This window comes from Trachurus trachurus (assembly GCF_905171665.1).
Source record: "Trachurus trachurus genome assembly, chromosome: 6".
Lineage (NCBI taxonomy): Eukaryota > Metazoa > Chordata > Actinopteri > Carangiformes > Carangidae > Trachurus > Trachurus trachurus.
Genome location: NC_139897.1, coordinates 17,827,251 through 17,854,927, shown reverse-complemented (window position 1 = coordinate 17,854,927; position 27,677 = coordinate 17,827,251). Strand labels below are relative to the sequence as shown.

At 41.9% G+C, this 27,677-nt stretch overlaps 4 protein-coding genes across 6 annotated transcripts; 1 reads left to right on the top strand and 3 right to left on the bottom strand.

The window, feature by feature from the left end:
- Positions 1-1,106: 1,106 nt before the first annotated feature.
- fbxo31 (F-box protein 31) lies at positions 1,107-12,073 on the top strand. 2 transcript variants are annotated; one of them, XM_083974312.1, is made up of 10 exons: positions 1,107-1,623; positions 4,484-4,555; positions 5,006-5,092; positions 5,467-5,543; positions 5,739-5,906; positions 6,060-6,134; positions 6,259-6,368; positions 6,530-6,683; positions 7,060-7,436; positions 10,132-12,073. In XM_083974312.1, exons 1-10 carry the CDS (start codon positions 1,182-1,184, stop codon positions 10,352-10,354), a joined length of 1,785 nt encoding a protein of 594 aa, XP_083830438.1. In that variant the 5' UTR covers positions 1,107-1,181; the 3' UTR covers positions 10,355-12,073. The 2 variants fall into 2 exon arrangements, with proteins under 2 accessions (XP_083830438.1, XP_083830439.1); XM_083974313.1 differs by lacking the exon at positions 5,006-5,092.
- A 576-nt stretch (positions 12,074-12,649) lies between these two features.
- LOC310987344 (fatty acyl-CoA hydrolase precursor, medium chain-like) lies at positions 12,650-15,577 on the bottom strand (the record flags this gene model as incomplete). Its single annotated transcript, XM_083973541.1, has 12 exons — positions 12,650-12,836; positions 12,927-12,999; positions 13,104-13,253; positions 13,350-13,488; positions 13,569-13,646; positions 13,774-13,917; positions 14,055-14,153; positions 14,233-14,337; positions 14,445-14,598; positions 14,756-14,889; positions 15,145-15,286; positions 15,378-15,577. Coding segments are annotated over 12 exons (1,605 nt in total), but the record flags the coding sequence as incomplete, so codon positions are not given.
- A 227-nt stretch (positions 15,578-15,804) lies between these two features.
- Positions 15,805-19,348, bottom strand: LOC310987985 (fatty acyl-CoA hydrolase precursor, medium chain-like). Its single transcript, XM_083974462.1, has 13 exons — positions 19,226-19,348; positions 18,482-18,674; positions 18,253-18,394; positions 17,860-17,993; positions 17,620-17,773; positions 17,410-17,514; positions 17,215-17,313; positions 16,937-17,080; positions 16,727-16,804; positions 16,508-16,646; positions 16,262-16,411; positions 16,084-16,156; positions 15,805-15,993 (listed from the first exon to the last, which is right to left on the bottom strand). Exons 1-13 carry the CDS (start codon positions 19,299-19,301, stop codon positions 15,807-15,809), a joined length of 1,674 nt encoding a protein of 557 aa, XP_083830588.1. The 5' UTR covers positions 19,302-19,348; the 3' UTR covers positions 15,805-15,806.
- Positions 19,349-20,134: 786 nt separating this feature from the next.
- Positions 20,135-27,133, bottom strand: LOC310987177 (fatty acyl-CoA hydrolase precursor, medium chain-like). Of its 2 annotated transcripts, XM_083973369.1 has the most exons (13): positions 27,011-27,133; positions 26,267-26,459; positions 26,038-26,179; positions 25,645-25,778; positions 25,405-25,558; positions 25,195-25,299; positions 25,000-25,098; positions 24,722-24,865; positions 24,518-24,595; positions 21,188-21,326; positions 20,942-21,091; positions 20,765-20,837; positions 20,135-20,674 (listed from the first exon to the last, which is right to left on the bottom strand). In XM_083973369.1, exons 1-13 carry the CDS (start codon positions 27,084-27,086, stop codon positions 20,488-20,490), a joined length of 1,674 nt encoding a protein of 557 aa, XP_083829495.1. In that variant the 5' UTR covers positions 27,087-27,133; the 3' UTR covers positions 20,135-20,487. The 2 variants fall into 2 exon arrangements, with proteins under 2 accessions (XP_083829495.1, XP_083829496.1); XM_083973370.1 differs by lacking the exons at positions 24,518-24,595; positions 24,722-24,865; positions 25,000-25,098; ... (4 more) ...; positions 26,267-26,459; positions 27,011-27,133 and adding exons at positions 21,407-21,484; positions 21,606-21,749; positions 21,896-21,994; ... (3 more) ...; positions 22,937-23,078; positions 23,170-23,312.
- Positions 27,134-27,677: the final 544 nt, after the last annotated feature.

Here is a 27,677-nt window from a genome sequence, read left to right as displayed (position 1 = left end):
CTGCACGGAGCCCCGCTGTAACTCAGAGAAGGCACGGAGGACTCTGAAACTTCTCCCAGCCCTTAGTCGACATGAGGGTGAGTAGATGATGAGTGAAATTTTAATTTTGGGTGAACTATCCCTTTAATGGAGATACAGAAAACCGAGCACAACTGCTGGGTTTCTTTGAAATTCAGTTTGACTTTGACTTTATGTAATATAGTAGCCAGGAAGTGTCAAAATCACTAAAATCGGAAAGCAAGCTGTAACAGGGATAGGACAGGTAACGTCGGGCTATGAAAACAAACTGACTTATTGCTTTTATGTAAGTAAATATTTAATAAAGGACTTTCTGATCCCAGCATGAGTTTGCTATTTATTAATTTTTTGCCACTGGCTGATTGCTGCTATGTTTTATTTAAAGCAAATACTGCTACATGTAGCTCAATTACCAGCCTGCAAAAATTGGTGTCTTTAACAACATCAGTTTAGCTGTCCATATGCTTTAGTAATACATTCAATTGCAAGTGTATCAGGGAATTCGTACAACTTGTGGCTATGTTTTGTAGTGAGTTATTCTAATACAAAAGTAAACTACTGTATTTGCATAAGAGGAGTTAAAAACATATGATCAATAAATATAAGCACTGACACAATTATCTCCACCTGACATAAACATCAACTAATAACAATAATAATTCATTAACATTAAGGTCAGTTTGATTAATAGGTTACCTAATTAAATTGTATTTAGTATTGCTATTTCAATTGATTAATTTCCACTTCGTGTTGATCCTCAGTGTGAGTAGCAGTATCAGCACCCTGCCTTTGTCATATTACAAGGACTATTTTAATTCAGTCTCCATACAGTTTTGTGATGTTATGATGATTATTATTTATTTTTTCTTTATTTTCGTTTGCCTCCTCCTGCCCTGACTACATCTGCACATATTCTTTAAAGGCCACTTAGGAAGTCTGAAGCTGTAACTGAGACGTATTGTCTAGACTGGATGGATCCTCTTCGTATAATGTACCTGCTGCTGCGTGATGTCACCACCACGCTGCGTAGCTACGTGCGTGCAACGATGTGACGTCGGAAGATGTTTTCTGCTCATGCTCGCGCGAGGACAGGAGGAGATCAGCCCGACTGCAGCTGATAGATGTGTTGTAGTGATGTAATGTTGCCTGTTTGGTGACTACGGATGGCTGTTTGTGCCAGGCTCTGCGGAGTGGGTCAGTCGCGAAGGTGCCGGAGGCGACAGCGGCATAATCAGCAGGATCAGGGCAGCGATTCCGACATGGACGAGGAAGAAGGGGAGCGGATCGTAGGCAAGAGGCAAGGCGACGTCTGCGGCGGCGTTGCAGGAGGAGGAGGAGGCCCGGAGAGCGGCGCCGCCACTGCAGGGCCGAGTGACGCTTGTGATAATGGCAGCGGTCATGTCAACACTGAGGGCTTTCTGAACCACCGCAGGAGGAGCACGGGACCTCCGCACCCGCAATCATTAGCGGAACTACCGCCGGAGATCCTGGTGGAAATAATCTCCCTGCTCCCCGGACCAGCCCTGCCTAATGTGGCCCTCGTCTGCAAGAAATTCAGACAAATCCTCAGCACTGAAACCATCTGGAGAAGGCGGTGCATTGAAGGTAAAGTGTCTCAACAGTGCACGCAGAGTGAGATGATATAAACACCAGCGGCTCAGACGGCTTAGTAAAAAAAAAAGCATCGATTCGCATTAATATTAGTTATGTCATGTAACCCCCCTTTTATTGACAGGTTTGTGTGTGCTAGACAGAGAGAGAGAGAGCTCTGGCTCATCGAAAATGCATGTGAAGTATTTCTATCGATCAGGACGGGAACTATGACGAAAATGAAAGTAATCGCTGCGAGTCATCATTGTTTTAAAAAAACAACAGGTAGGAAGAAGGAGACGGGGGAAATGGCCTTGGGCTGTTTTTAGGCCTTTTCTATTTGTAGCCAAGCTGATATGGCTTGTTGATGCAGTGCCGGTCTCAGACTTTTTGGGAGGCATGAGCATTATCATGCTCGTGATCACCACCACCACCATCCACATCCAACCACTTAATTTGGTTAGTTAACAGCATGACAGTGGGAGCAAAACAAATAGCCTATGATAGATCTCATGACTTGCAGCTATAATCAGACACATGTGGTATGTAAAAATGTAAAGATACACTTAAAGGTTCAGTGTGTTATAATTGAGAAGATCTTAATATTAGTACATAATCGCTATAAAATAAAATTGTGTTGGTGTTTTCATGTTTGGTTTTCATAGCCATATATTTATTCTGTAAATTAGGAATGAGGAGTTGAATTAATGACACAGTGCCCCCGGAGATGACAACATCTGTCTGCCATTTTGAACTTACAGGCGCCAACCGCTTCTACTGTACTTCTACAGCAATGTGTTCATTGTTTTTGTTCTAATCTAATTTAATGCCACGTTTCCATTACGTGGTACCGGCTCGAGTCGACTCACCATTTTTACCATTAGGTAAAAGTACGTGGAGGTACTAAAGTGACTTGTAAACCTTGCAGACCACTGACTGGTGAAAGAGTCGTCACCACCGTCTCGTCAGAGGCAATAGACCAGAGCGGCATCTTTAAGCAAATGAGAGTGACTGAGGCATCCTGGGTAATTTAGGGGCAGCGCCCGGGATCCCTCCATTGAAAAGATCAGCCTAACTGGCTTAACAAACTAACTACTAAAAAGTTGGCTATTTACAGACAACACTTGGCCAAAACCTACCTGGTGATTCGACCAAATACGTGTAGATGTCCGGGTAAGACATTTCTGGCCACTGTGTGGGGTCATTGATCATTGTGGGAGGCTAAATGGGCATATACCGGTAGATTAATTGTAGTTTTTCAAGATAGCATGAACAGTCGGTTTCAGGGAGGGTGTCAAAATAATTATGAGACATAGTGCTACAAAAGAAACAAAAAATAAAACATTAAAATTGATTGTTAGTTAGTCTACGCTCCATCAAAACACAAAAAGCTACTGAGTGCAATTTAAAAATGCCGGGCGCTGCCCCTAAATTACCCAGGATGCCTCAGTCATTCTCATTTGCATAGAGATGCCACTCTGGTCTATAGCCGGTCTCCTGTGACGATCGACCGGCCAACCTCCGTCGTCATCCCACGGAGAAAGCGATCTGATGAAGTTACCTGTAGCTCTCTGGAGATTTACCGCTGGCTGATATAATTCGTTCTGACAGATAAATGTTGTTTTTTCTAACAGAAGAAGGAGTAGGAAACAGCAGACATATCGTAAAATGGTTTAGATCTTTACCTCATCGCTCCATGCTCCTGAAATACTCCCAGTTGCTCCCAGTCCTGGTAAACACGTTTTTTTCCCTCCGAGGCCACGGTCACTTTACCGACGGGAGGGGTAAGTGCGAGCGAGTGAGCGCTGCAAACTAGAACCTGAATGCTAGATATTACAGTTTTACTCCCATATTACACACTGGACCTTTAATGATTCCCTCATGTTTTGAAAGGTCATGTCATGTACTGCTCAGTTAGGCAATTGATCAATTATTATTGTATTATTAATCAACTGACTCTTGAAAAACCATCCAGTATATTTCTCACACCAGAATATACTTGTTGGATATGTTTAGGTTAGGATAATTTTAATGTATTACCTAACCAAATTAAAATATTGCTACAAAGCAGCTCTGCTTGTTATTACCCACAACAACCAGCTTGTCCAGATTTGGATAAAAGTGCTAAATGCCACTATTTTGTCAGGGAAGCAAAAGGGAGAAATATAAAGTATAGGCTAAATGGCATCTGACAGGTATTATAGTCATATTGTCTCATGGTCATGTTCTATTATAAGGTCCTAATTAAGCCAATAAAATACCACCCAGTTTCTTTCTCCTGCTTATAATAGTTGTGACCGGTGCAGTCTTGTTTACTGAAAGGTTAGTTAGTTTTCATCAGTGAATGAAATTAAATAAGCAGAAAAAACATTAATATATAAATGAGACACTTTGAAACATTGGAAAAGGAAGAATTGGCAGTAATTTAATAGGGATTGCAACAACTTAGTTCTAATAAGTTACTTGCAAAACCAAGACATTTGACTGAGTGCTAAAAAATAAGCATACAAAAACACCCAATCATATTTATGACACAAAATTGCATCTCAACATGTAATTGTTTTTTAGAACGGTTCTTGTGCTTGGGACTGGGCCCTAAACAGCTGCTTAGTTCACTTTTGCCTCTTTAATCAAGCTTGTGAATGAAGCCGACGTGATCAGATCACGTCCTTGTCTGCTGACCGGAGTTTAAGCTTGGAATTACTGCTCGAATGTATAACACCATGGTTCACATTATCAGTTCAATAAATATGGAGCTGATCAACTGCGCTGTTTAAAAATAAGAGTCGTTGTACAACTCATTTCCATTACCACTAACACTGATAGAGACATTTAAATTTAATGTTCATTTCCCTCGTGTGTTTTCTGTCTGCAGAGTTTGGTATGAAGGAGGATCTGAGGAAGATAGAAGCTGGAGGAGTATCAAGCCGGGAGCTCTATGTTAAACGTGAGTACAACCACCATCACTTAAAACAGCCATGAGGTCACAGATCAATTGATCAATTAATTATTTGGTTTCTTCCTAGTTCTGCTCCATCGTGTTATTCACCAGTTGCAGTCACAGATCTCCCTAATCCTGACTGTGATTAGATGCAGATAGAAACTGTTTTTAGCTTTTTGTTTTCTGATATGAATGTGGATTCTTTATTCTCCAAAGACTTTTGATAGTTCAACTTTTAAAACTTTTTTTTAACATATTTGTTTCTCAATAGTTAATCAGCAGAAATATGGAGCATATGTTGCATTTTGAAATAGCAGTTGCTGCAAAATATACCAGACAAAGTGGCAGCACCTGATCATTTTGGCACATTTACTGAATTCATTATTGTGCTGCATTTGGACTAAGCCATGAGTGGTCCATGGTCGCTCTACACATGCCTGTGTTGTGCCTGTCCAGGTGTAAATCCACGGGTGAAGTCTGGGCGCTTTGTGAAACTCCTCCCGGACTACAAGCACATGGACTATAGAGATGTGTACACACACTGTATGTCGACAGACAGGCATCAATGATTGATGGCTGCAGCATGAGGGGTTGGGTGTTTGTTGATTTGATTTCAAAGCAAACCGTTGCAGCAGTGTTATGCATTGCACGCCTGTAATAATTCTCCACTGCAGTGTTTGCTTTTATATTATGTGAGAATTAGCAGGCTGTATGATTTGGCGTGCTGTGTGTGTTTAAAACTTGACTGACAGGAACATGGTCGGTTAACACTTTCTCCTTTTTTGTGTCTACACACCCTACACGAAAAGTTGTCCACTTGTGTTTCTAACCACGCACAGTGCCGCTTGGAGCAGAATATGCCTGTGTGACTGCAGAAACTCACTACTAAGGTGCAATGTTGTGCTTTTGTGTTGTAGTGCTTCACCCATACAGACATATTTTGGGCTTATGGCAGCCTGATATAGGTCCTTATGGTGGATTGCTCAATGTTGTGGTAAGTAGTATTTCTCAATCAAGACATTTAATAAGATGAGGACGAATTGCTACAATTTGCAGTTTCATCTACAAAGTCAAATGCTTAATTAACATTTATAGTGGAGAAATATTTAGCAGCTATTACTTTGGCAGCCTGATTTAATTTAGGCATATTGCAATGACTGATGAATCATTAAAAGTAATTCTCATGCAGGTGGATGGGTTATTCATCATTGGCTGGATGTATTTGCCACCTCATGACCCCCGTGTGGAGGATCCAATGAGAAGACGGCCACTCTTCCGTATCCACATGTGGGAGACAAAAAAGGCCACTGTGGAGTGTATGTACGGACACAAGGGACCCCACAAAGGAGACATACAGGTAACACAACTCGAAAGCCTCACCTAAGAAACAAGCCTGCCAAAATTCAGAGTATATTTTATGAATCGGATAACTCATTCTACTTTAATTTGAGGTTAGTGGCTTATCAAAGTAGGCCATGCTTTAATATGTGTCATATTCTGTTATTTTTAGACTGTCAAGAAGGATGAATTTTCAACTAAATGTAACCAGACGGATCATCACCGCATGCCAGGAGGCAGACAAGAGGTGTGACAGCTCAACCTACTGACCGGCTTATGACCTGTTTGGAATAATTCACTTATCAGAATGTACAGTAATTACACGTTTGGAAATATACCGTATCAGTGTGTGTGTGTGTTTGTGTTTGCAGGAGTTCAGGACATGGTTGGAGGAAGAATGGGGTCGGACGCTGGAAGAAATCTTCCATGAACACATGCAGGAGCTCATCCTGATGAAGTTCATTTACACTAGTCAATATGAGTATGGGTCTTTGTTTCATGTTTCATGTCTTCAGTAGCTCAAATGGATTAAACTGTATTGATAACAATGGCGTTTAATCTGAGGAGATGGTTCTGATTTCTCTTGTGGATGAATGTAGAATGTATCCATCAAATTCTGACTCCTCTGCTTCTTTTTGACAGTAACTGCTTGACGTACCGGCGGATCTATCTTCCTCCTTTCATGCCCTCTGACCTGCTGCAGCCAGGCCTCTTCAAAGGAACCTATGGCAGTCACGGCTTGGAGATTGTAATGCTCAGTTTCCACGGGGATTCTGCAAGAGCCACGAAGCTCACTGTAAGTTGGTGAACAATCATTACCAGAGGTTGTGCTTGCCCTAAAAAGAAACTAACTCTCTCCAGTTTTCTAAGGAATGGAAGTGACTCATATGCATGTTGGCATGCTACAGTTGAAAATAATCACAGGTTCACTGTGAATTATTAAACATCCTGTAAATGTCCTACAGGCCATCCTCCTCCAATCCAATAACAACCTACTCGTCCAATATTCCTGACGTCAGTCAAGCTTTAAGCAAGCACTTAGCAAGCACTCATACACACAAAGTGCCTCTAAATGCTAATATTCTGACAGTTTTGACGCAGTAAATGAAACATTAACCCACCAAATTGATCTGATAGTTGTGCAAACATAATAATTTCCCCCCTTCCTGCAGGGAGACCCCAACGTTCCTGCAGGGCAACTCACTTTGGATATTGACCTGAGGCGGCCCGTGCTTCTCCCAGACTTGGAGCACCAGCGCAAAATAGAGGAACTCTCTCGAGTTGTACTGGGAATACATGAAGAAGTGCAGAGGGAAGCGGAGCAACGAGCCAAGGGCAACCCCGCCACAGACAGTGGTACAGCAGAGGGGGCCTGTGGGGGTCCCAGCGGAGCAGAAGGGATGGACATAGACCACGGTGCCTGCTCAGACAGCTGCCAGCCTGGCCCCAGCAGCAGCAGCAGCACCAGTCCTCCTGACGTCCAGCCATTCGTCCTGCCTCTGGGGGTTATGGCTCGCAACGAGGTGTACCCACGCACCTGTAGGAAATGGTAAGAGCTCATGAGCACACACAACAGCAACAACAGCGGTGTTAGACACTGTGCGCCTGTGCGCCTACACGGTTCAAGTGGCCCAATTCCGATTTTTTCCTCTCAAGTGGCTCAGATCGGATCTGTAACATGAATGTGTAAACGGGACAAATGCGCATTGAATCGGATATTGTCAGATCAGATTCAGGCCCCCGTTATATGTGGAAATAAATCAGATACAAATCGGATCTCTGCCAATGCGTCCCCCCCCCCCTCACTAGTTCTTGTTTTCATATAGGCCTACAGTAAAATTAATTTCTATGCGGATCGATACGAGGGCAAGCGAGGGAGTGTGAAAAAAGAGAGCGCGCGAGATAAACACCAGATTTCACGTTTTCCTACCGGCAAAAACTGAACCGAGCCGATAAGAAATCAAGAGAGGAAAAACAAACATTGTATACAAATGTGTGAGGCTGTCCCGTCCTCACTACGTGAGCGACGGAGGATCAAACGGTGGCACAACTGTCACCGGCACTGTCAGCTGCTCATCTCACAGCAGCTCCGCTCCACGCAGCCACTACGTTATTTTGTAACGTTCACTTTGCAAGTGAAGTGTTGGATATAAACTCTGAACACCAGACTCACCTTTGTTTAAAAATATTATTATATTATTACAAGACAATCTCCTGAAATCACTAGTTTATTTCCGGCGGGTTGTTTCATGCAGGCACAGCAGGTGTAAATGCAGATGATCAGATATGGGTCACTTCTGATAGAACATGTAAATAGACAGTCAAAAAAATCGGATATAGGCAACAAATCGGAATTGGGCATCAAGGCCTGTAGTGTAAAGACAGCCTGAGTGTTGGCTGAACATCTATTATAGGGAAGTTTGTTGCCTTGAACCATAGAATTATGGATTTACAGCCGAGGATATTTAATAACATTTAATTGACCATATAAAAAAGATTATGGTGATTTCTGGCTATGACAATTAATTAAACCGTACATGACGCACAATGGACAATTGGTTCAGAGTGCTTCTTAGGTAGCCTGGCTCTTGTAGTTCCGCAAAGCTCCACCAGAGGCGCTACGCTCAGCTTCACACAAGGGTCTGGACTCGAGGCCAATGCAAACTTCTTCCCCGGAGCAAAAAATAATGAACCAATCAGGATCGCCGGGCGGGACTTTCTGAGGTGTGACGTAGCGCTGAAGCGACTGTTTGAGTCAAACAACAATGGCGGCTCGCAGTGAGGAGTCGTGCGTTGGCATTGATTCTGCTATTTCAACTGTTTTGTCGAATCTATCGAATATTAATTCTTTGAAAGATGAACAGAGAACGGTTTTGAAGGCATTTATTGGTGGCAAGGATGTTTTCGCTCTTCTTCCGACCGAAGAAGTAGCACGTCATTCAAGATAACGGACAAGTGGTTTATCCAATCACATACAAGAATTTTTTACAAGGCCCCGCCTTCTGAAGTGAATCGCCTATGGAGCAGTCCCAGACCCTTGTGTGGAGCTCAGCGTAGCTTTGCGGAACTACAAGGGTCTGGCGAGAGTCAGGCTACTTCTTAGGTGCATCAAAACAAAAACAGCTGTTGGTCTGTAACTGAAGATGTATTACAGGCAACCTGCAAGAGAAGTATAATTGCAGAAATCTCTTTTATTTGGTTGCATGTAATGTTGTCATGGGATTGTTAAAAACCTGTATTTTTTTGTCCTCATCACATTAACTGGTTGCTATCCTACAATAATTATAAGTTCTTAAAGGGATAGTTGAACATTTTGGCCTATTGCCATAATCCCTATTAGCCTCGTAAACCAGCCTCTCGCGGAAATGCATTTCATTTCATTTCTCGGGAGAGTCTGGCCTCATCCCCCCTGCAAGCGTTTGGGGTGGGTGGGAGCTGGGCGGGAGTAGTAGCAAAGACGGTTTAATATCTTTGGTAGTAGCGTTGACAGACAACCCCATTCAGCCAATCAGCAAATTGGTGTAGTGACGGGGCTTTGCACCAGTCGGTCCCTGATTGGCCAACGTGCTGTGTCAATCACAGCGGGCGACGCTGATTGGCTCGGCCTTCTGAGGGTTTCAGTCCAAACGCTTAGAATGGGGATGAGGCCAGACTCTCCCTCGGAATGAAATGAAATGCACTTCCGCGAGAGGCTGGTTTACGAGGCTAAATCCCTATATTCCTAGGAGTAGATTTGTTACATTTATTTGTCGGTGTAAGCTATTTTTAAAACGGCAGAGCTCGTGGACAGGTTGTGACCTGCACATTCACCACGCTATGAGATAATAACTTTACCACTGGAGTTGTTTTCGTTTTCAAACTAATATTAATGCGACTCAACTCTGTCTCGTAACGTTCCGTTATTATCTCATAGCGTGGTCACAACTTGTCCACGGGAGCGTTTTGGAGTTGTTGGATTATGTATTTATTTGATGAGTTTGATGAGGGAAACCAAGAAATCCAATTAGCCTCCGTAGCGTAGCTCTGAGCAGCTCGCGGCTCTGCTCTGCCATTCTTAAAATAGCTTACACCAACAATTAAAGGTACTCCTAAGACTTTAGGGATTATGGCAATGTTAAATTAAGATAATATCGTGTTATCGTTTTCTAAGTACTGTCTGTGAGAACTGAGACTATGAATTATTAATTGAAATGGTCATCTGTTTAATTATTGATTTATTGACAAATTTAAATCCTCCATTTCAGCTTCTATGGGACGGGCCTGATCGCTGGGCACGGCTTTACAAGTCCAGAGCGCACCCCGGGGCTCTTTGTGCTGTTTGACGAGGACCGTTTTGGTTTCATCTGGCTGGAGTTGAAGTCTTTCAGTCTGTACAGTCGCCTGACGGACCATCTAGCCCACGCTCATGCCCCAAACATGGAGCGATTTGAGGCCATGCTGCGCAACATGCAGTCCTGGACGTCCTGATGCACCAAGCTTTAAAGTCTCTTACCACAAATACAATGCATAACAACAACCATTACACACGAATCACCTCTGTCCTCCTCTGGCAACAATAGTATCATGTTAGCTCATGACCTTAACTCTCCAGGTTCTATCTGTGTGTGTTTCACAAACGTTGGGTTTTACTGTCTAATTAAGCTAGCTATATCACCCTGACCTAGCACTCCCGCACTCCTGTTCCCAGACAAGCACTTTTAATGGTCTCTAGGGGCAACACCTTAATCCTTCAGTGCAGCATGATAACAGGTCGCAAGTTCTTTATTTATTTATTTATTACCTGCAGGAGAAAAAGAATGATATTTCATACCACTTATTATGGATCAAACTGTATGTGCCTCTGATTCGAAAACCATGTCTGTACTCAGCAGTGCTTGAAGAAGATAAAGGTGTCCAATGTAATCAACTATATAGTATTATAATAATGTCAGTGCCCAACATATTGGACTGCATGCTGCGTTTTATTTAGATGTAATCATGCAACATTCATAATTATCAGATCATGATGTTTTACTTTCGTGAAGCAGCATGCCTTGCTTTTTATTTTTTATTAATTTATTTTATTTTATTTCTTTTTTTGCTTTTGAGACATCAGAATTTAGAAAAAAACAGCATCTCAGGTGTTTTTCTCTTTGCCACACGTCACTAACAACCAGGACAAAAGTATTTATGTGTATAACAAAAAAAAAAAAAATGTACAAAGTGACATTCATTTTATTAATTTGTTCAATAGAAATGCAGAGTGAGTTTTACCACCGGGCAATTTTCCAATCACTGACAAGAGACAACTTGCTGTCTTATCAAACACCGTAGCTTTATAAGCCAGTGTTAGGCAGATGTTTTTGTCCTTTGAACTTTTGAGATATCTGGTTCAGTGATATGATTTGGCTCATACGTCTTACATCAGACATATGTTTGATATCACCACGCCACCATGAAATATTATGTAAGTTGGAAAGATGTATCGCAATAGAATAACATAACCTTTACATAAGCTGGAATTAATCAAAGTATCAAAAATATACAGTTTATGTGCTTATATAATTATGGTCTGAAACAGAAACTTGTCTTACCTTTGAAATGTATTGCATTTGTTCTTTGTTTAAATGGCTGACACAGTGTTTGCCTGGCTTCATACCTGCAAAGCTCTTCCCTCCACTTTTCCAATTTGTTTCGAACCTGAGACCAGGCTTGCAGAACTTTACACAAACTAACAGCTCAAAGTGCATCTCAAAGTACCAAGTAAGTGTCTGTATGTCTCATTACGGCCTGATGGGGATGCCCAGTAGCTTTCTTATTCCAAGTGCACTTGTCTGGGCAAAATAGTGAATCATTCAAAACCACTGGCCAGCACTTTTATATCAGACTGCAGCTTTACTAAAATTTGCAAAAAAAAAAAGACTGCTGGAGCATCATTTGTTTTATTTTTGTCACATTATATTGATTTTCTCTCAATGGTAGGATGTTAGTTTTATACATTCCCTGTCTGTAAGCCCTCTGTACCCAGCTATTTGAATGATTTGCCTTTGAAAAGTGTTGCTTTGTACTATTTTCAATGCCATAAGCCTGATTTTGCGGGGGAAAAAATTAAGTTTGATCTATTGAACTGCTCACATTGGACTTCAGGGAGCTTTTCAGCTTAAGCGCTCTTCTCAGTAATAAAAACAAAAAACTGAAAAGAACCCACTATACCTGTTTCTTCTTTCTGTGTGTTTTTTTTATGTGGATCACCCTGCTGGAGCACAGGAAAGCCACTCTCAACTTTCACCCACTGCCATTATCTTGAGTGCCACGATTGAATTTTGATTACATAACAGTTTGTTGCACTTTGCTCAACAAGCCCTATTTTACACAAGCCCTGTGCTCAATTAACCCCAAAATAGCAAACCAACAAACCACTGATATCATTACACTATAATCTCAGACAACTCACATTAACTCTTTCACATCAATGGTCTGTGCACATGAATGTCAGGGAGACAAACAAAACAACCAAACCCCTTCAAAAGACTTTTATTTTGTAGAAGAATCCAGAGCATTACAATTAGGCATGTGGAGGAACATGTTTTCTTTCGACTGCAGCCTCACACACTTTAATCATCTGAGACTACATTTTGAAAGGATGTACTTTCAAAATGTGACATAATGTATGGTACTGAAGTTGAAGGCAACTGGACTTCTTTTTATTCTTGAGGATGTTTCGCCTCTCATCCATCTCATCAAATATTTTTTTTCTTTTTTTATGTGATTGGGCTGACTTTTCTACAGCTCGCTGTGCTCCGTTTTCTCCTTCTGTTCTTGGATCTTCCCTGGGAGGATCTCAGAGAGGAAGACAAAACGATTCTTCTTCAGGTGATGACGGACTACCTGCTCCTTTAAATCAATTGATAGGTACTCTTCTTCTGCGCCATACTTTGGCCAGTGGACAAGGCCATCCCCATTAGGAGACCTGCTCACACACACACAAACAGGTTATTAATAAATGGTCTTATATCCACATTTAATGAAAACTTTGCGTCTCTTGAGCGGCTGTTCCTACCCTGTGCGAGCAAAGTTGCCCCAGTAGCTCATCACGGTTTTGCTAAACACCTCCTCCTCTTCAGGGCAGACATCTAAAATAATGACAGTCTGGTAAAAACCTTTTCACTCCAGGAAGCCAAGGACTGTTCACATATCTGGTCTTCTGTTGATTCAGTCATTTTTAAATTACACTTACCAAGTACTCTCGCATGGGTAGTTGTAAAACAGGATCCTAATACTGTAAAGATTTCATCTCCATGGTCACATCCAACAAAACTTGGCCTTTTTGCCTGCAGCATTGAGGGAGCATGTTGGTACTCATACAGGTACACAGCGGAGCCTGCATCTGGTAACAGGTGTTATGTTTATGAAAGTGTGAAACAAATGCTATTAAATTAAAGGTTCTGAGATGGATTTGAGTAATCACTGAATGAAGAATTACCTCTGTGGGCATTGGCAGTCTTGATGGCTGGGATAGTAAATATTAAATCTCCAAGCATCTCAGTAAACCCATTTCTAATTTTCTCACGGTCTTCGCTGGTTCCAATATATTCCTGTGTAACCAGATCTGTGGTGATGACCTTGAGAAAATGAGGAAGACTTCTGTCAGAGAAAGTTGAGCATGATGCGGAAATCTAATGTCAGGCAGTGTGTATCTTACATCATATTGGAAAAGGGTGAGCATGTTCACGACCTGCTCCTTATCCATCCCCTCTGTCCAGTTTGGAGGAGCCAAGAACTAAGAAAAGAAAAATCGACATTCAGACACACAGGAGCAAAACAAAACTATTCCATGAGCTGATCTGGGAATCAGTATGCTCTTCAGTCACAGAAATTGTATTCACGATTCAGCATTTCACACTTACACTGGGAAGTATCCAGCCTGCTTCATCGTTATTTACACCGGTCATGAATGGTAGAGTGAGAAGTTCTTTGTTACGGAAAAGCTCATTCACTGGTTTTGGCAGGAAGTGTCCATCAATACTTACAGAAACTCTCAATGTTACATCCTTTATAGAATGAAATGTAGAAAAGAGACAGTTACAGTTTCATAAGATCCAAAGATTTCACAGAAATATTTCACAGGACACTGTGAGCTCAGGTTCAACTAATACTTTCACATTAAACTTGGTATACAGTATCTCACCTTACTAAGTTCCACAAAAGTATCTAAATCAAGGTTTTTCATGCAATGGGAGATCTTCTCTGTGCTTTCCAGGCTACAACCAGATATATTTGCTACTATCTGAGGACAGAAATAAAAGGGATGTCACAACAATTTAGAGGTACAATGTTCTCAATCAACAGCCACACTGATAACCGACCTGTGCCACTGGTAGAGGGTCATTTAATATGAGTGCATCCATTGCAGCAGTGCCACTCTCAGCAATGCCACGGTGGATCAGGCCATCAGACAATGGTGAGAGGAGCTGTTAATTCAGAAGAAAGAAGACATGACAGGTTGACAGAGACATAAATGTACGATAGAAATGAATTTGTTTATCTAAAGAAACCCTCTCTCCAGACTGATCCTTACCAGAAGGGATACACTCACTCCACCAGCAGACTCCCCAAATATTGTAACTGAATCTGGGTCTCCTCCAAAGTTATGAACGTGCTGCTGGATCCACCTCAGAGCTTCCACCTGGTCCAGCAGCCCGAAATTCCCCGACACGTGCTCATCTCCAGTGCTGGATGGAACAAACAATTATCGTTTACCAGACCTGCATTCACACCAGCTGGTAAAAGTGACTGTGACTGAATTTAGAGTTTTTCTTAACATGTGGTACAGATGAGATCAAAAGTAAGAGAATGTATTCCTGTGCTTTGTGACTTGAGTGTTTTCACCTGAGAAAGCCCAGAACTCCCAAACGGTACTGGATCAAAACCACAACCACATCCTGGTAGGCAGCCAGGGCAGAGCCATCATACACAGAGGCTGACCCAATACCAAACCCTCCCCCATGGATCCAGACCATGACCTGGTAAAGTAAAGACCCTTATTTTTTCCATGAGGATTAAACAATGTATTATTTCTAATTGAGCTCACCTCATAAGAATTTCAATTAGTACAACATTAACACAAACAGCCTTTAATTCAACTAAATCCACTAGACCACATTCATTGGCTCATCATTTTGCCGATATCACTACCTCCAACCATCAAAACAACTTCTAAAAGCTGAACCCTGGTAACTGAGCAGCATCATTTCAAAGGACAAGGAGTTTTTACTCACTGGGAGCTTGGCATCATGAGCTCTGTTTGCAGGAGTGTAGATGTTGAGGTACAGACAGTCTTCAGAGATGTCTGGAATATCTACCACTTCAGCGCCAAGTTTCTCCATGAGATCAATAGAGAACTCTCTATGCTGAACACACCTGAAAATGATATTTTTAAATCAATAAGTAGCTATTGGATGTGATTACCATGATCTTGCTATGCAACCATGATTCTCAGTGGATGACCTACATAGGCGGCTGCTTGGTGGCGTCTCTTACTCCTTCCCATCCCTCTACAGGCTGAGGTGCAGCCAGTCTCAGAGCAGGGCCTACGGGGGGCTTGGCAAATGGGACGCCCAGGTAGGCATGGACTCCTGCCTCCTTCCCCTTCACACTCACATATTCACCTCTCAGGCTCCCAAGCTTTGTGTGGACTTCAGGCGCTGTTGGGATATTGAGGGTGTGTGAGAGTCATAATGTGTCAGCTCACAATTTCTCAGTTCAGTTTCCCAGGGAAAATATGTTATAGCTAGGCTACGTAACAACTGTAATTACATCGGATATGAAATATTTGATTGTTTTGTAGTTTGCCAATTGGAAGCAACTGCCAAGTGAACGAGTCTTAGAAAATACAATAACTTCCCCATTGGTTTTAGAAAGAAGATATATTTTGACTTTTCTACAGCTCACTGTGCTCTGTTTTCTCCTTCTGTTCTTGGATCTTCCCTGGGAGGATCTCAGAGTGGAAGACAAAACGATTCTTCTTCAGGTGATGACGGACTACCTGCTCCTTTAAATCAATTGATAGGTACTCTTCTTCTGCGCCATACTTTGGCCAGTGGACAAGGCCATCCCCATTAGGAGACCTGCTCACACACACACAAACAGGTTATTAATAAATGGTCTTATATCCACATCTAATGAAAACTTTGCGTCTCATGAGCGGCTGTTCCTACCCTGTGCGAGCAAAGTTGCCCCAGTAGCTCATCACGGTTTTGCTAAACACCTCCTCCTCTTCAGGGCAGACATCTAAAATAATGACAGTCTGGTAAAAACCCTTTTCACTCCAGGAAGCCAAGGACTGTTCACATATCTGGTCTTCTGTTGATCCAGTCATTTTTACATTACACTTACCAAGTACTCTCACATGGGTAGTTGTAAAACAGAGTCCTAATACTGTAAGGATTTCATCTCCATGGTCACTTCCAACAAAACTTGGCCTTTTTGCCTGCAGCATTGAGGGAGCATGTTGGTACTCATACAGGTACACAGCGGAGCCTGCATCTGGTGACAGGTGTTATGTTTATGAAAGTGTGAAACAAATGCTATTAAATTAAAGGTTCTGAGATGGATTTGAGTAATCACTGAATGAAGAATTACCTCTGTGGGCATTGGCAGTCTTGATGGCTGGGATAGTAAACATGAAATCTCCAAGCATCTCAGTAAACCCATTTCTAATTTTCTCACGGTCTTCGCTGGTTCCAATATATTCTTGTGTAACCAGATCTGTGGTGATGGCCTTGAGAAAACAAGGAAGACATCTGTCAGAGAAAGTTGAGCATGATTACTAAATCCAATGTCAGGCAGTGTGTATCTTACATCATATTGGAAAAGGGAGAACATGTTCACGACCTGCTCCTTATCCATCCCCTCTGTCCAGTTTGGAGGAGCCAAGAACTAAGAAAAGAAAAAGTGACAGTTAACTCAGACACACAGGAGCAAAACAAAACTATTTCATGAGCTGATCTGGGGATCAGTATGCTCTTCAGTCACATAAATTGTATTCACGATTCAGCATTTCACACTTACACTGGGAAATAACCAGCCCGCTTCATCGTTATTTACACCGGTCATGAATGGTATAGTGAGAAGTTCTTTTTTACGGAAAAGCTCATCCACTGGTTTTGGCAGGAAGTGTCCATCAATACTTACAGAAATTCTCAATGTTGCATCCTTTATAGAATAAAGTGTAAAGAGACAGTTACAGTTTCATAAAATCCAAAGATTTCATAGAAATATTTCACAGGACACTGTGAGCTCAAGTTCAACTAATACTTTCACATTAAACTTGGTATACAGTATCTCACCTTACTAAGTTCCACAAAAGTATCTAAATCAAGGTTTTTCATGCAATGGGAGAACTTCTCTGTGCTTTCCAGGCTACAACCAGATATATTTGCTACTATCTGAGGACAGAAATAAAAGGGATGTCACAACAATTTAGAGGTACAATGTTCTCAATCCATAATGTTACATATGAAACAGCCACACTGATAACCGACCTGTGCCACTGGTAGAGGGTCATTTAATATGAGTACATCCATTGCAGCAGTGCCACTCTCAGCAATGCCACGGTGGATCAGGCCATCAGACAATGGTGAGAGGAGCTGTTAATTCAGAAGAAAGAGGACATGACAGGTTGACAGACATAAATGTGTGATACAAATGAATTTGTTTATCTAAAGAAACCCTCTCTCCAGACTGATCCTTACCAGAAGGGATACACTCACTCCACCAGCAGACTCCCCAAATATCGTAACTGAATCTGGGTCTCCTCCAAAGTTATGAACGTGCTGCTGGATCCACCTCAGAGCTTCCACCTGGTCCAGCAGCCCGAAATTCCCGGACACGTGCTCATCTCCAGTGCTGGATGGAACAAACAATTATCGTTTACCAGACCTGCATTCATACCAGCTGGTAAAAGTTACTGTGACTGAATCTTTCGTTTTCACCTGAGAAAGCCCAGAACTCCCAAACGGTACTGGATCAAAACCACAACCACATCCTGGTAGGCAGCCAGGGCAGAGCCATCATACAGAGAGGCTGACCCAATACCAAACCCTCCCCCATGGATCCAGACCATGACCTGGTAAAGTAAAGAAAGACCCTTATTTTTTCCATGAGGATTAAACAATGTATTATTTCTAATTGAGCTCACCTCATAAGAATTTCAGTTAGTACAACATTAACACAAACAGCCTTTAATCCAACTAAATCCACTAGACCACATTCATTGGTTCATCATTTTGCCGATATCACTACCTCCAACCATCAAAACAACTTCTAAAAGCTGATTCCTGGTAACTGAGCAGCATCATTTCAAAGGACAAGGAGTTTTTACTCACTGGGAGCTTGGCATCATGAGCTCTGTTTGCAGGAGTGTAGATGTTGAGGTACAGACAGTCTTCAGAGATGTCTGGAATATCTACGGCCATAGCGCCAAATTTCTCCATCAGATCAATAGAGAACTCTCTATGCTGAACACACCTGAAAATGATATTTTTAAATCAACAAGTAGCTATTGAACATGATTACCACATATGCAACCATGATGATTCTCATTGGATGACCTACATAGGCGGCTGCTTGGTGGCGTCTCTTACTCCTTCCCATCCCTCTACAGGCTGAGGTGCAGCCAGTCTCAGAGCAGGGCCTACGGGGGGCTTGGCAAATGGGACGCCCAGGTAGGCATGGACTCCTGCCTCCTTCCCCTTCACACTCACATATTCACCTCTCAGGCTCCCAAGCTTTGTGTGGACTTCAGGCGCTGTTGGGATATTGAGGGTGTGTGAGCGTCATAATGTGTCAGCTCACAATTTCTCAGTTCAATTTCCAAGGGGAAAATATGTTATAGCTACGTAACAACTGTAATTACATCGGATATGAAATATTTGATTGTTTTGTCCTTTGCCAGTTGGAAGCAACTGCCAAGTGAACAAGTCTAAGAAAATACAATAACTTCCCCTTTGGTTTTAGAAACAAGATATATTTTCCCAAACTGCAATTTCATCATAGTATCTGTTTAACTGGTTAGGACTGAAACAGTTTCATATCTGGTAATTGATCATCCATTAGTTAATCAAACTTTTAACATTTCAGTCACTTCTGATAGGAAACTCCCCAACAATGCCAGATCTTTGTCTGTTTGTGAATCATGAGACAAAACAAGCATTTTGACAGATGTCACATTTTAACAGTTCGGTTCATTTTTCATTAACAATGAACAGAATTCACCATTCATAAATCCAACCCATTCACTGTAGCTATATTCTCGATAGAACAGAGCTACGCCCTTTGGACTAGTTCTGTCTGACTTACCTTGTGAGTCTGCAGCACCAGCACTGAGACACAAAAGAGACAGAAAGAAGAAAGTTTGCACAGCTCTGAACTCCATTACGTTTTGCCTCCGTGAGGAATCTGCAGGCAGCTGAATGGAGGAAAAGCCAGTGTAGTGCAGCTCCCCGTGAAGCTTTGTGGTGTTGACCCGGACAGTTGTAAATACCTGCCAGAACTTCCAACCACAGCAACAGGTGACCAACAGACGAAACATGTCCCGCCTCCTCCCTACAGGTATTATCTGCTCTGCTCTGCAGTTTCACAATAGGTGGCCATAAGAGATTATAGCCCAGAATGTCCTCATAAATCACTATAGTTGTTTAACCACCTTGGGGTTATAGGATACACATACTGAAAATTAATTTAGAAATATTGTCGAATGTTCCACCAAATAATGGAAATAGCAAAAATATTCATTCATTAAATAAATCACAACATTAGGGGAAATGGGTTGACTAAGATATTAGTAATGGTGATGGGCAGTTACTAATATCAGTTACATCATTAGAATTTGCAGTGTTTTTTGATTTTACACAAGATCAGTGTTCCTCATAAAGTGTTGAGTGTATGTGTGACAGTTGACAGGTCCGGTCACTATGCCTCCAATTGATCATGCGCCCTGGCTACTTGGCCAAGGGGATGTCCCTTTACATATTTGTACAATATTCTTTTCCTTCACAAATCCAGTATCAACTGACCCCCTGGCTAAATGTCTTTGAATGGTTGTCTACTGATGCATAAAAGCTCAAAACTCTGAAAAAAGTTACATGATATTTAGTGCTAGACAAACCACTGCTATCAGAACACCATAATCTCAGACAACTCATGTTAACTCTTTCACATCAATGGTCAGTGCACGTGAGTGTCAGGAAGATAAAAAATACAACCAAACCCTTTCAAAAGACTTTTATTTTGTAGAAGAATCCAGTGCATTAAAATTAGACAAGTGGAAGAACATGTTAGAACAGTTATCTTTCGACTGCTGCCTCGCTCACTTTGACAAAAGTTCACCTGAGGAATTTTTTTGTCATATTATAGACTATGATGTCCTTTCAACATTTTGCATAATGTATGGTACTGAAGTTGAAGACAAATGGGCTTCAGCACTTTACGACTATGATGACCTGGATGACTGAGAACCTTCACGGACATAATGTATGGTACTTTGTAAATAAGTACATTTTGTTTAGTTCATGGTGGTTCAAGGGGAAATCAATGTTTTTTATGTGATTGGGCTGACTTTTCTACAGCTCACTGTGCTCTGTTTTCTCCTTCTGTTCTTGGATCTTCCCTGGGAGGATCTCAGAGTGGAAGACAAAACGATTCTTCTTCAGGTGATGACGGACTACCTGCTCCTTTAAATCAATTGATAGGTACTCTTCTTCTGCGCCATACTTTGGCCAGTGGACAAGGCCATCCCCATTAGGAGACCTGCTCACACACACACAAACAGGTTATTAATAAATGGTCTTATATCCACATCTAATGAAAACTTTGCGTCTCATGAGCGGCTGTTCCTACCCTGTGCGAGCAAAGTTGCCCCAGTAGCTCATCACGGTTTTGCTAAACACCTCCTCCTCTTCAAGGCAGACATCTAAAATAATGACAGTCTGGTAAAAACCTTTTCACTCCAGGAAGCCAAGGACTGTTCACATATCTGGTCTTCTGTTGATTCAGTCATTTTTAAATTACACTTACCAAGTAATCTCACATGGGTAGTCGTAAAACAGAGTCCTAATACTGTAAAGATTTCATCTCCATGGTCACTTCCAACAAAGCTTGGCCTTTTTGCCTGCAGCATTGAGGGAGCATGTTGGTACTCATACAGGTACACAGCAGAGCCTGCATCTGGTGACAGGTGTTATGTTTATGAAAGTGTGAAACAAATGCTATTAAATTAAAGGTTGTGAGATGGATTTGAGTAATCACTGAATGAAGAATTACCTCTGTGGGCATTGGCAGTCTTGATGGCTGGGATAGTAAACATGAAATCTCCAAGCATCTCAGTAAACCCATCTCTAATTTTCTCACGGTCTTCGCTGGTTCCAATATATTCTTGTGTAAGCAGATCTGTGGTGATGGCCTTGAGAAAATGAGGAAGACATCTGTCAGAGAAAGTTGAGCATGATAACTTAATCCAATGTCAGGCAGTGTGTATCTTACATCATATTGGAAAAGGGAGAACATGTTCACGACCTGCTCCTTATCCATCCCCTCTGTCCAGTTTGGAGGAGCCAAGAACTAAGAAAAGAAAAATCGACACTCAGACACACAGGAGCAAAACAAAACTATTTCATGAGCTGATCTGGGAATCAGTATTAGTCACAGAAATTGTATTCACAATTCAGCATTTCACACTTACACTGGGAAGTAACCAGCCTGCTTCATCGTTATTTACACCCGTCATGAATGGTAGAGTGAGAAGTTCTTTGTTACGGAAAAGCTCATCCACTGGTTTTGGCAGGAAGTGTCCATCAATACTTACAGAAACTCTCAGTGTTACATCCTTTATAGAATGAAATGTAGAAAAGAGACAGTTACAGTTTCATAAGATCCAAAGATTTCACAGAAATATTTCACAGGACACTGTGAGCTCAAGTTCAACTAATACTTTCCAATTAGTGTGCGTAAACTTGGTATACAGTATCTCACCTTACTAAGTTCCACAAAAGTATCTAAATCAAGGTTTTTCATGCAATGGGAGATCTTCTCTGTGCTTTCCAGGCTACAACCAGATATATTTGCTACTATCTGAGGACAGAAATAAAAGGGATGTCACAATGATTTAGAGATACAATGATGTTCTCAATCAAGAATGTTACATATAAAAACAGCTACACCGATAACCGACCTGTGCCACTGGTAGAGGGTCATTTAATATGAGTGCATCCATTGCAGCAGTGCCACTCTCAGCAATGCCACGGTGGATCAGGCCATCAGACAATGGTGAGAGGAGCTGTTAATTCAGAAGAAAGAGGACATGACAGGTTGACAGAGACATAACTGTGCGATACAAATTATTTTGTTTATCTAAAGAAACCCTCTCTCCAGACTGATCCTTACCAGAAGGGATACACTCACTCCACCAGCAGACTCCCCAAATATCGTAACTGAATCTGGGTCTCCTCCAAAGTTATGAACGTGCTGCTGGATCCACCTCAGAGCTTCCACCTGGTCCAGCAGCCCGAAATTCCCGGACACGTGCTCATCTCCAGTGCTGGGTGGAACAAGCAATTATCGTTTACCAGACCTGCATTCACACCAGCTGGTAAAAGTTACTGTGACTGAATCTTTCGTTTTCACCTGAGAAAGCCCAGAACTCCCAAACGGTACTGGATCAAAACCACAACCACATCCTGGTAGGCAGCCAGGGCAGAGCCATCATACACAGAGGCTGACCCAATACCAAACCCTCCCCCGTGGATCCAGACCATGACCTGGTAAAGTAAAGAAAGACCCTTATTTTTTCCATGGGGATTAAACAATATATATCTAATTGAGCTCACCTCATAAGAATTTCAATCAACACTACATTAACACAAACAGCCTTTAATCCAACTAAATCCACTAGACCACATTCATTGGCTCATCATTTTGCCGATATCACTACCTCCAACCATCAAAACAACTTCCTAAAGCCGAACCCTGGTAACTGGGCAGCATCATTTCAAAGGACAAGGAGATTTTACTCACTGGGAGCTTGGCATCATGAGCTCTGTTTGCAGGAGTGTAGATGTTGAGGTACAGACAGTCTTCAGAGATGTCTGGAATATCTACCACCTCAGTGCCAAATTTCTCCATGAGATCAATAGAGAACTCTCTATGCTGAACACACCTGAAAATGATATTTTTAAATCAACAAGTAGCTATTGAACATGATTACCACGATCTTGCTATGCAACCATGATTCTCAGTGGATGACCTACATAGGCGGCTGCTTGGTGGCGTCTCTTACTCCTTCCCATCCCTCTACAGGCTGAGGTGCAGCCAGTCTCAGAGCAGGGCCTACGGGGGGCTTGGCAAATGGGACGCCCAGGTAGGCATGGACTCCTGCCTCCTTCCCCTTCACACTCACATATTCACCTCTCAGGCTCCCAAGCTTTGTGTGGACTTCAGGCGCTGTTGGGATATTGAGGGTGTGTGAGAGTCATAATGTGTCAGCTCACAATTTCTCAGTTCAGTTTCCCAGGGAAAATATGTTATAGCTACGTAACAACTGTAATTACATCGGATATGAAATATTTGATTGTTTTGTAGTTTGCCAATTGGAAGCAACTGCCAAGTGAACGAGTCTTAGAAAATACAATAACTTCCCCATTGGTTTTAGAAAGAAGATATATTTTGACTTTTCTACAGCTCACTGTGCTCCGTTTTCTCCTTCTGTTCTTGGATCTTCCCTGGGAGGATCTCAGAGTGGAAGACAAAACGATTCTTCTTCAGGTGATGACGGACTACCTGCTCCTTTAAATCAATTGATAGGTACTCTTCTTCTGCGCCATACTTTGGCCAGTGGACAAGGCCATCCCCATTAGGAGACCTGCTCACACACACACAAACAGGTTATTAATAAATGGTCTTATATCCACATCTAATGAAAACTTTGCGTCTCATGAGCGGCTGTTCCTACCCTGTGCGAGCAAAGTTGCCCCAGTAGCTCATCACGGTTTTGCTAAACACCTCCTCCTCTTCAGGGCAGACATCTAAAATAATGACAGTCTGGTAAAACCCTTTTCACTCCAGGAAGCCAAGGACTGTTCACATATCTGGTCTTCTGTTGATCCAGTCATTTTTACATTACACTTACCAAGTACTCTCACATGGGTAGTTGTAAAACAGAGTCCTAATACTGTAAGGATTTCATCTCCATGGTCACTTCCAACAAAGCTTGGCCTTTTTGCCTGCAGCATTGAGGGAGCATGTTGGTACTCATACAGGTACACAGCGGAGCCTGCATCTGGTGACAGGTGTTATGTTTATGAAAGTGTGAAACAAATGCTATTAAATTAAAGGTTCTGAGATGGATTTGAGTAATCACTGAATGAAGAATTACCTCTGTGGGCATTGGCAGTCTTGATGGCTGGGATAGTAAACGTGATATCTCCAAGCATCTCAGTAAACCCATCTCTAATTTTCTCACGGTCTTCACTGGTTCCAATATATTCTTGTGTAACCAGATCTGTGGTGATGGCCTTGAGAAAACAAGGAAGACATCTGTCAGAGAAAGTTGAGCATGATAAGGAAATCTAATGTCAGGCAGTGTGTATCTAATCTTACATCATATTGGTAAAGGGTGAGCATGTTCACGACATGCTCCTTATCCATCCCCTCTGTCCAGTTTGGAGGAGCCAAGAACTAAGAAAAGAAAAAGTGACAGTTAACTCAGACACACAGGAGCAAAACAAAACTATTTCATGAGCTGATCTGGGAATCAGTATTAGTCACAGAAATTGTATTCACGATTCAGCATTTCACACTTACACTGGGAAATAACCAGCCCGCTTCATCGTTATTTACACCGGTCATGAATGGTATAGTGAGAAGTTCTTTGTTACGGAAAAGCTCATCCACTGGTTTTGGCAGGAAGTGTCCATCAATACTTACAGAAACTCTCAATGTTGCATCCTTTATAGAATAAAATGTAAAGAGACAGTTACAGTTTCATAAAATCCAAAGATTTCATAGAAATATTTCACAGGACACTGTGAGCTCAAGTTCAACTAATACTTTCACATTAAACTTGGTATACAGTATCTCACCTTACTAAGTTCCACAAAAGTATCTAAATCAAGGTTTTTCATGCAATGGGAGATCTTCTCTGTGCTTTCCAGGCTACAACCAGATATATTTGCTACTATCTGAGGACAGAAATAAAAGGGATGTCACAACAATTTAGAGGTACAATGTTCTCAATCCATAATGTTACATATGAAACAGCCACACTGATAACCGACCTGTGCCACTGGTAGAGGGTCATTTAATATGAGTACATCCATTGCAGCAGTGCCACTCTCAGCAATGCCACGGTGGATCAGGCCATCAGACAATGGTGAGAGGAGCTGTTAATTCAGAAGAAAGAGGACATGACAGGTTGACAGACATAAATGTGTGATACAAATGAATTTGTTTATCTAAAGAAACCCTCTCTCCAGACTGATCCTTACCAGAAGGGATACACTCACTCCACCAGCAGACTCCCCAAATATCGTAACTGAATCTGGGTCTCCTCCAAAGTTATGAACGTGCTGCTGGATCCACCTCAGAGCTTCCACCTGGTCCAGCAGCCCGAAATTCCCGGACACGTGCTCATCTCCAGTGCTGGATGGAACAAACAATTATCATTTACCAGACCTGCGTTCATACCAGCTGGTAAAAGTTACTGTGACTGAATCTTTCGTTTTCACCTGAGAAAGCCCAGAACTCCCAAACGGTACTGGATCAAAACCACAACCACATCCTGGTAGGCAGCCAGGGCAGAGCCATCATACAGAGAGGCTGACCCAATACCAAACCCTCCCCCATGGATCCAGACCATGACCTGGTAAAGTAAAGAAAGACCCTTATTTTTTCCATGAGGATTAAACAATGTATTATTTCTAATTGAGCTCACCTCATAAGAATTTCAGTTAGTACAACATTAACACAAACAGCCTTTAATCCAACTAAATCCACTAGACCACATTCATTGGTTCATCATTTTGCCGATATCACTACCTCCAACCATCAAAACAACTTCTAAAAGCTGATTCCTGGTAACTGAGCAGCATCATTTCAAAGGACAAGGAGATTTTACTCACTGGGAGCTTGGCATCATGAGCTCTGTTTGCAGGAGTGTAGATGTTGAGGTACAGACAGTCTTCAGAGATGTCTGGAATATCTACGGCCATAGCGCCAAATTTCTCCATCAGATCAATAGAGAGCTTTCTATGCTGAACACACCTGAAAACGATATTTTTAAATCAACAAGTAGCTATTGAACATGATTACCACATATGCAACCATGATGATTCTCAGTGGATGACCTACATAGGCGGCTGCTTGGTGGCGTCTCTTACTCCTTCCCATCCCTCTACAGGCTGAGGTGCAGCCAGTCTCAGAGCAGGGCCTACGGGGGGCTTGGCAAATGGGACGCCCAGGTAGGCATGGACTCCTGCCTCCTTCCCCTTCACACTCACATATTCACCTCTCAGGCTCCCAAGCTTTGTGTGGACTTCAGGCGCTGTTGGGATATTGAGGGTGTGTGAGCGTCATAATGTGTCAGCTCACAATTTCTCAGTTCAATTTCCAAGGGGAAAATATGTTATAGCTACGTAACAACTGTAATTACATTGGATATGAAATATTTGATTGTTTTGTCCTTTGCCAGTTGGAAGCAACTGCCAAGTGAACAAGTCTAAGAAAATACAATAACTTCCCCTTTGGTTTTAGAAACAAGATATATTTTCCCAAACTGCAATTTCATCATAGTATCTGTTTAACTGGTTAGGACTGAAACAGTTTCATATCTGGTAATTGATCATCCATTAGTTAATCAAACTTTTAACATTTCAGTCACTTCTGATAGGAAACTCCCAAACAATGTCAGATCTTTGTCTGTTTGTGAATCATGAGACAAAACAATCATTTTGACAGATGTCACATTTTAACAGTTCGGTTCATTTTTCATTAACAATGAACAGAATTCACCATTCATAAATCCAACGCATTCACTGTAGCTCTATTCTCGATAGAACAGAGCTACGCCCTTTGGACTAGTTCTGTTTGACTTACCTTGTGAGTCTGCAGCACCAGCACTGAGACACAAAAGAGACAGAAAGAAGAAAGTTTGCACAGCTCTGAACTCCATTACGTTTTGCCTCCGTGAGGAATCTGCAGGCAGCTGAATGGAGGAAAAGCCAGTGTAGTGCAGCTCCCCGTGAAGCTTTGTGGTGTTGACCCGGACAGTTGTAAATACCAGCCAGAACTTCCAACCACAGCAACAGGTGACCAACAGACGAAACATGTCCCGCCTCCTCCCTACAGGTATTATCTGCTCTGCTCTGCAGTTTCACAATAGGTGGCCATAAGAGATTATAGCCCAGAATGTCCTCATAAATCACTATAGTTGTTTAACCACCTTGGGGTTATAGGATACACATACTGAAAATTAATTTAGAAATATTGTCGAATGTTCCACCAAATAATGGAAATAGCAAAAATATTCATTCATTAAATAGATCACAACATTAGGTGAAATGGGTTGACTAAGATATTAGTAATGGTGATGGGCAGTTACTAATATCAGTTACATCATTAGAATTTGCAGTGTTTTTTGATTTTACACAAGATCAGTGTTCCTCATAAAGTGTTGAGTGTATGTGTGACAGTTGACAGGTCCGGTCACTATGCCTCCAATTGATCATGCGCCCTGGCTACTTGGCCAAGGGGATGTCCCTTT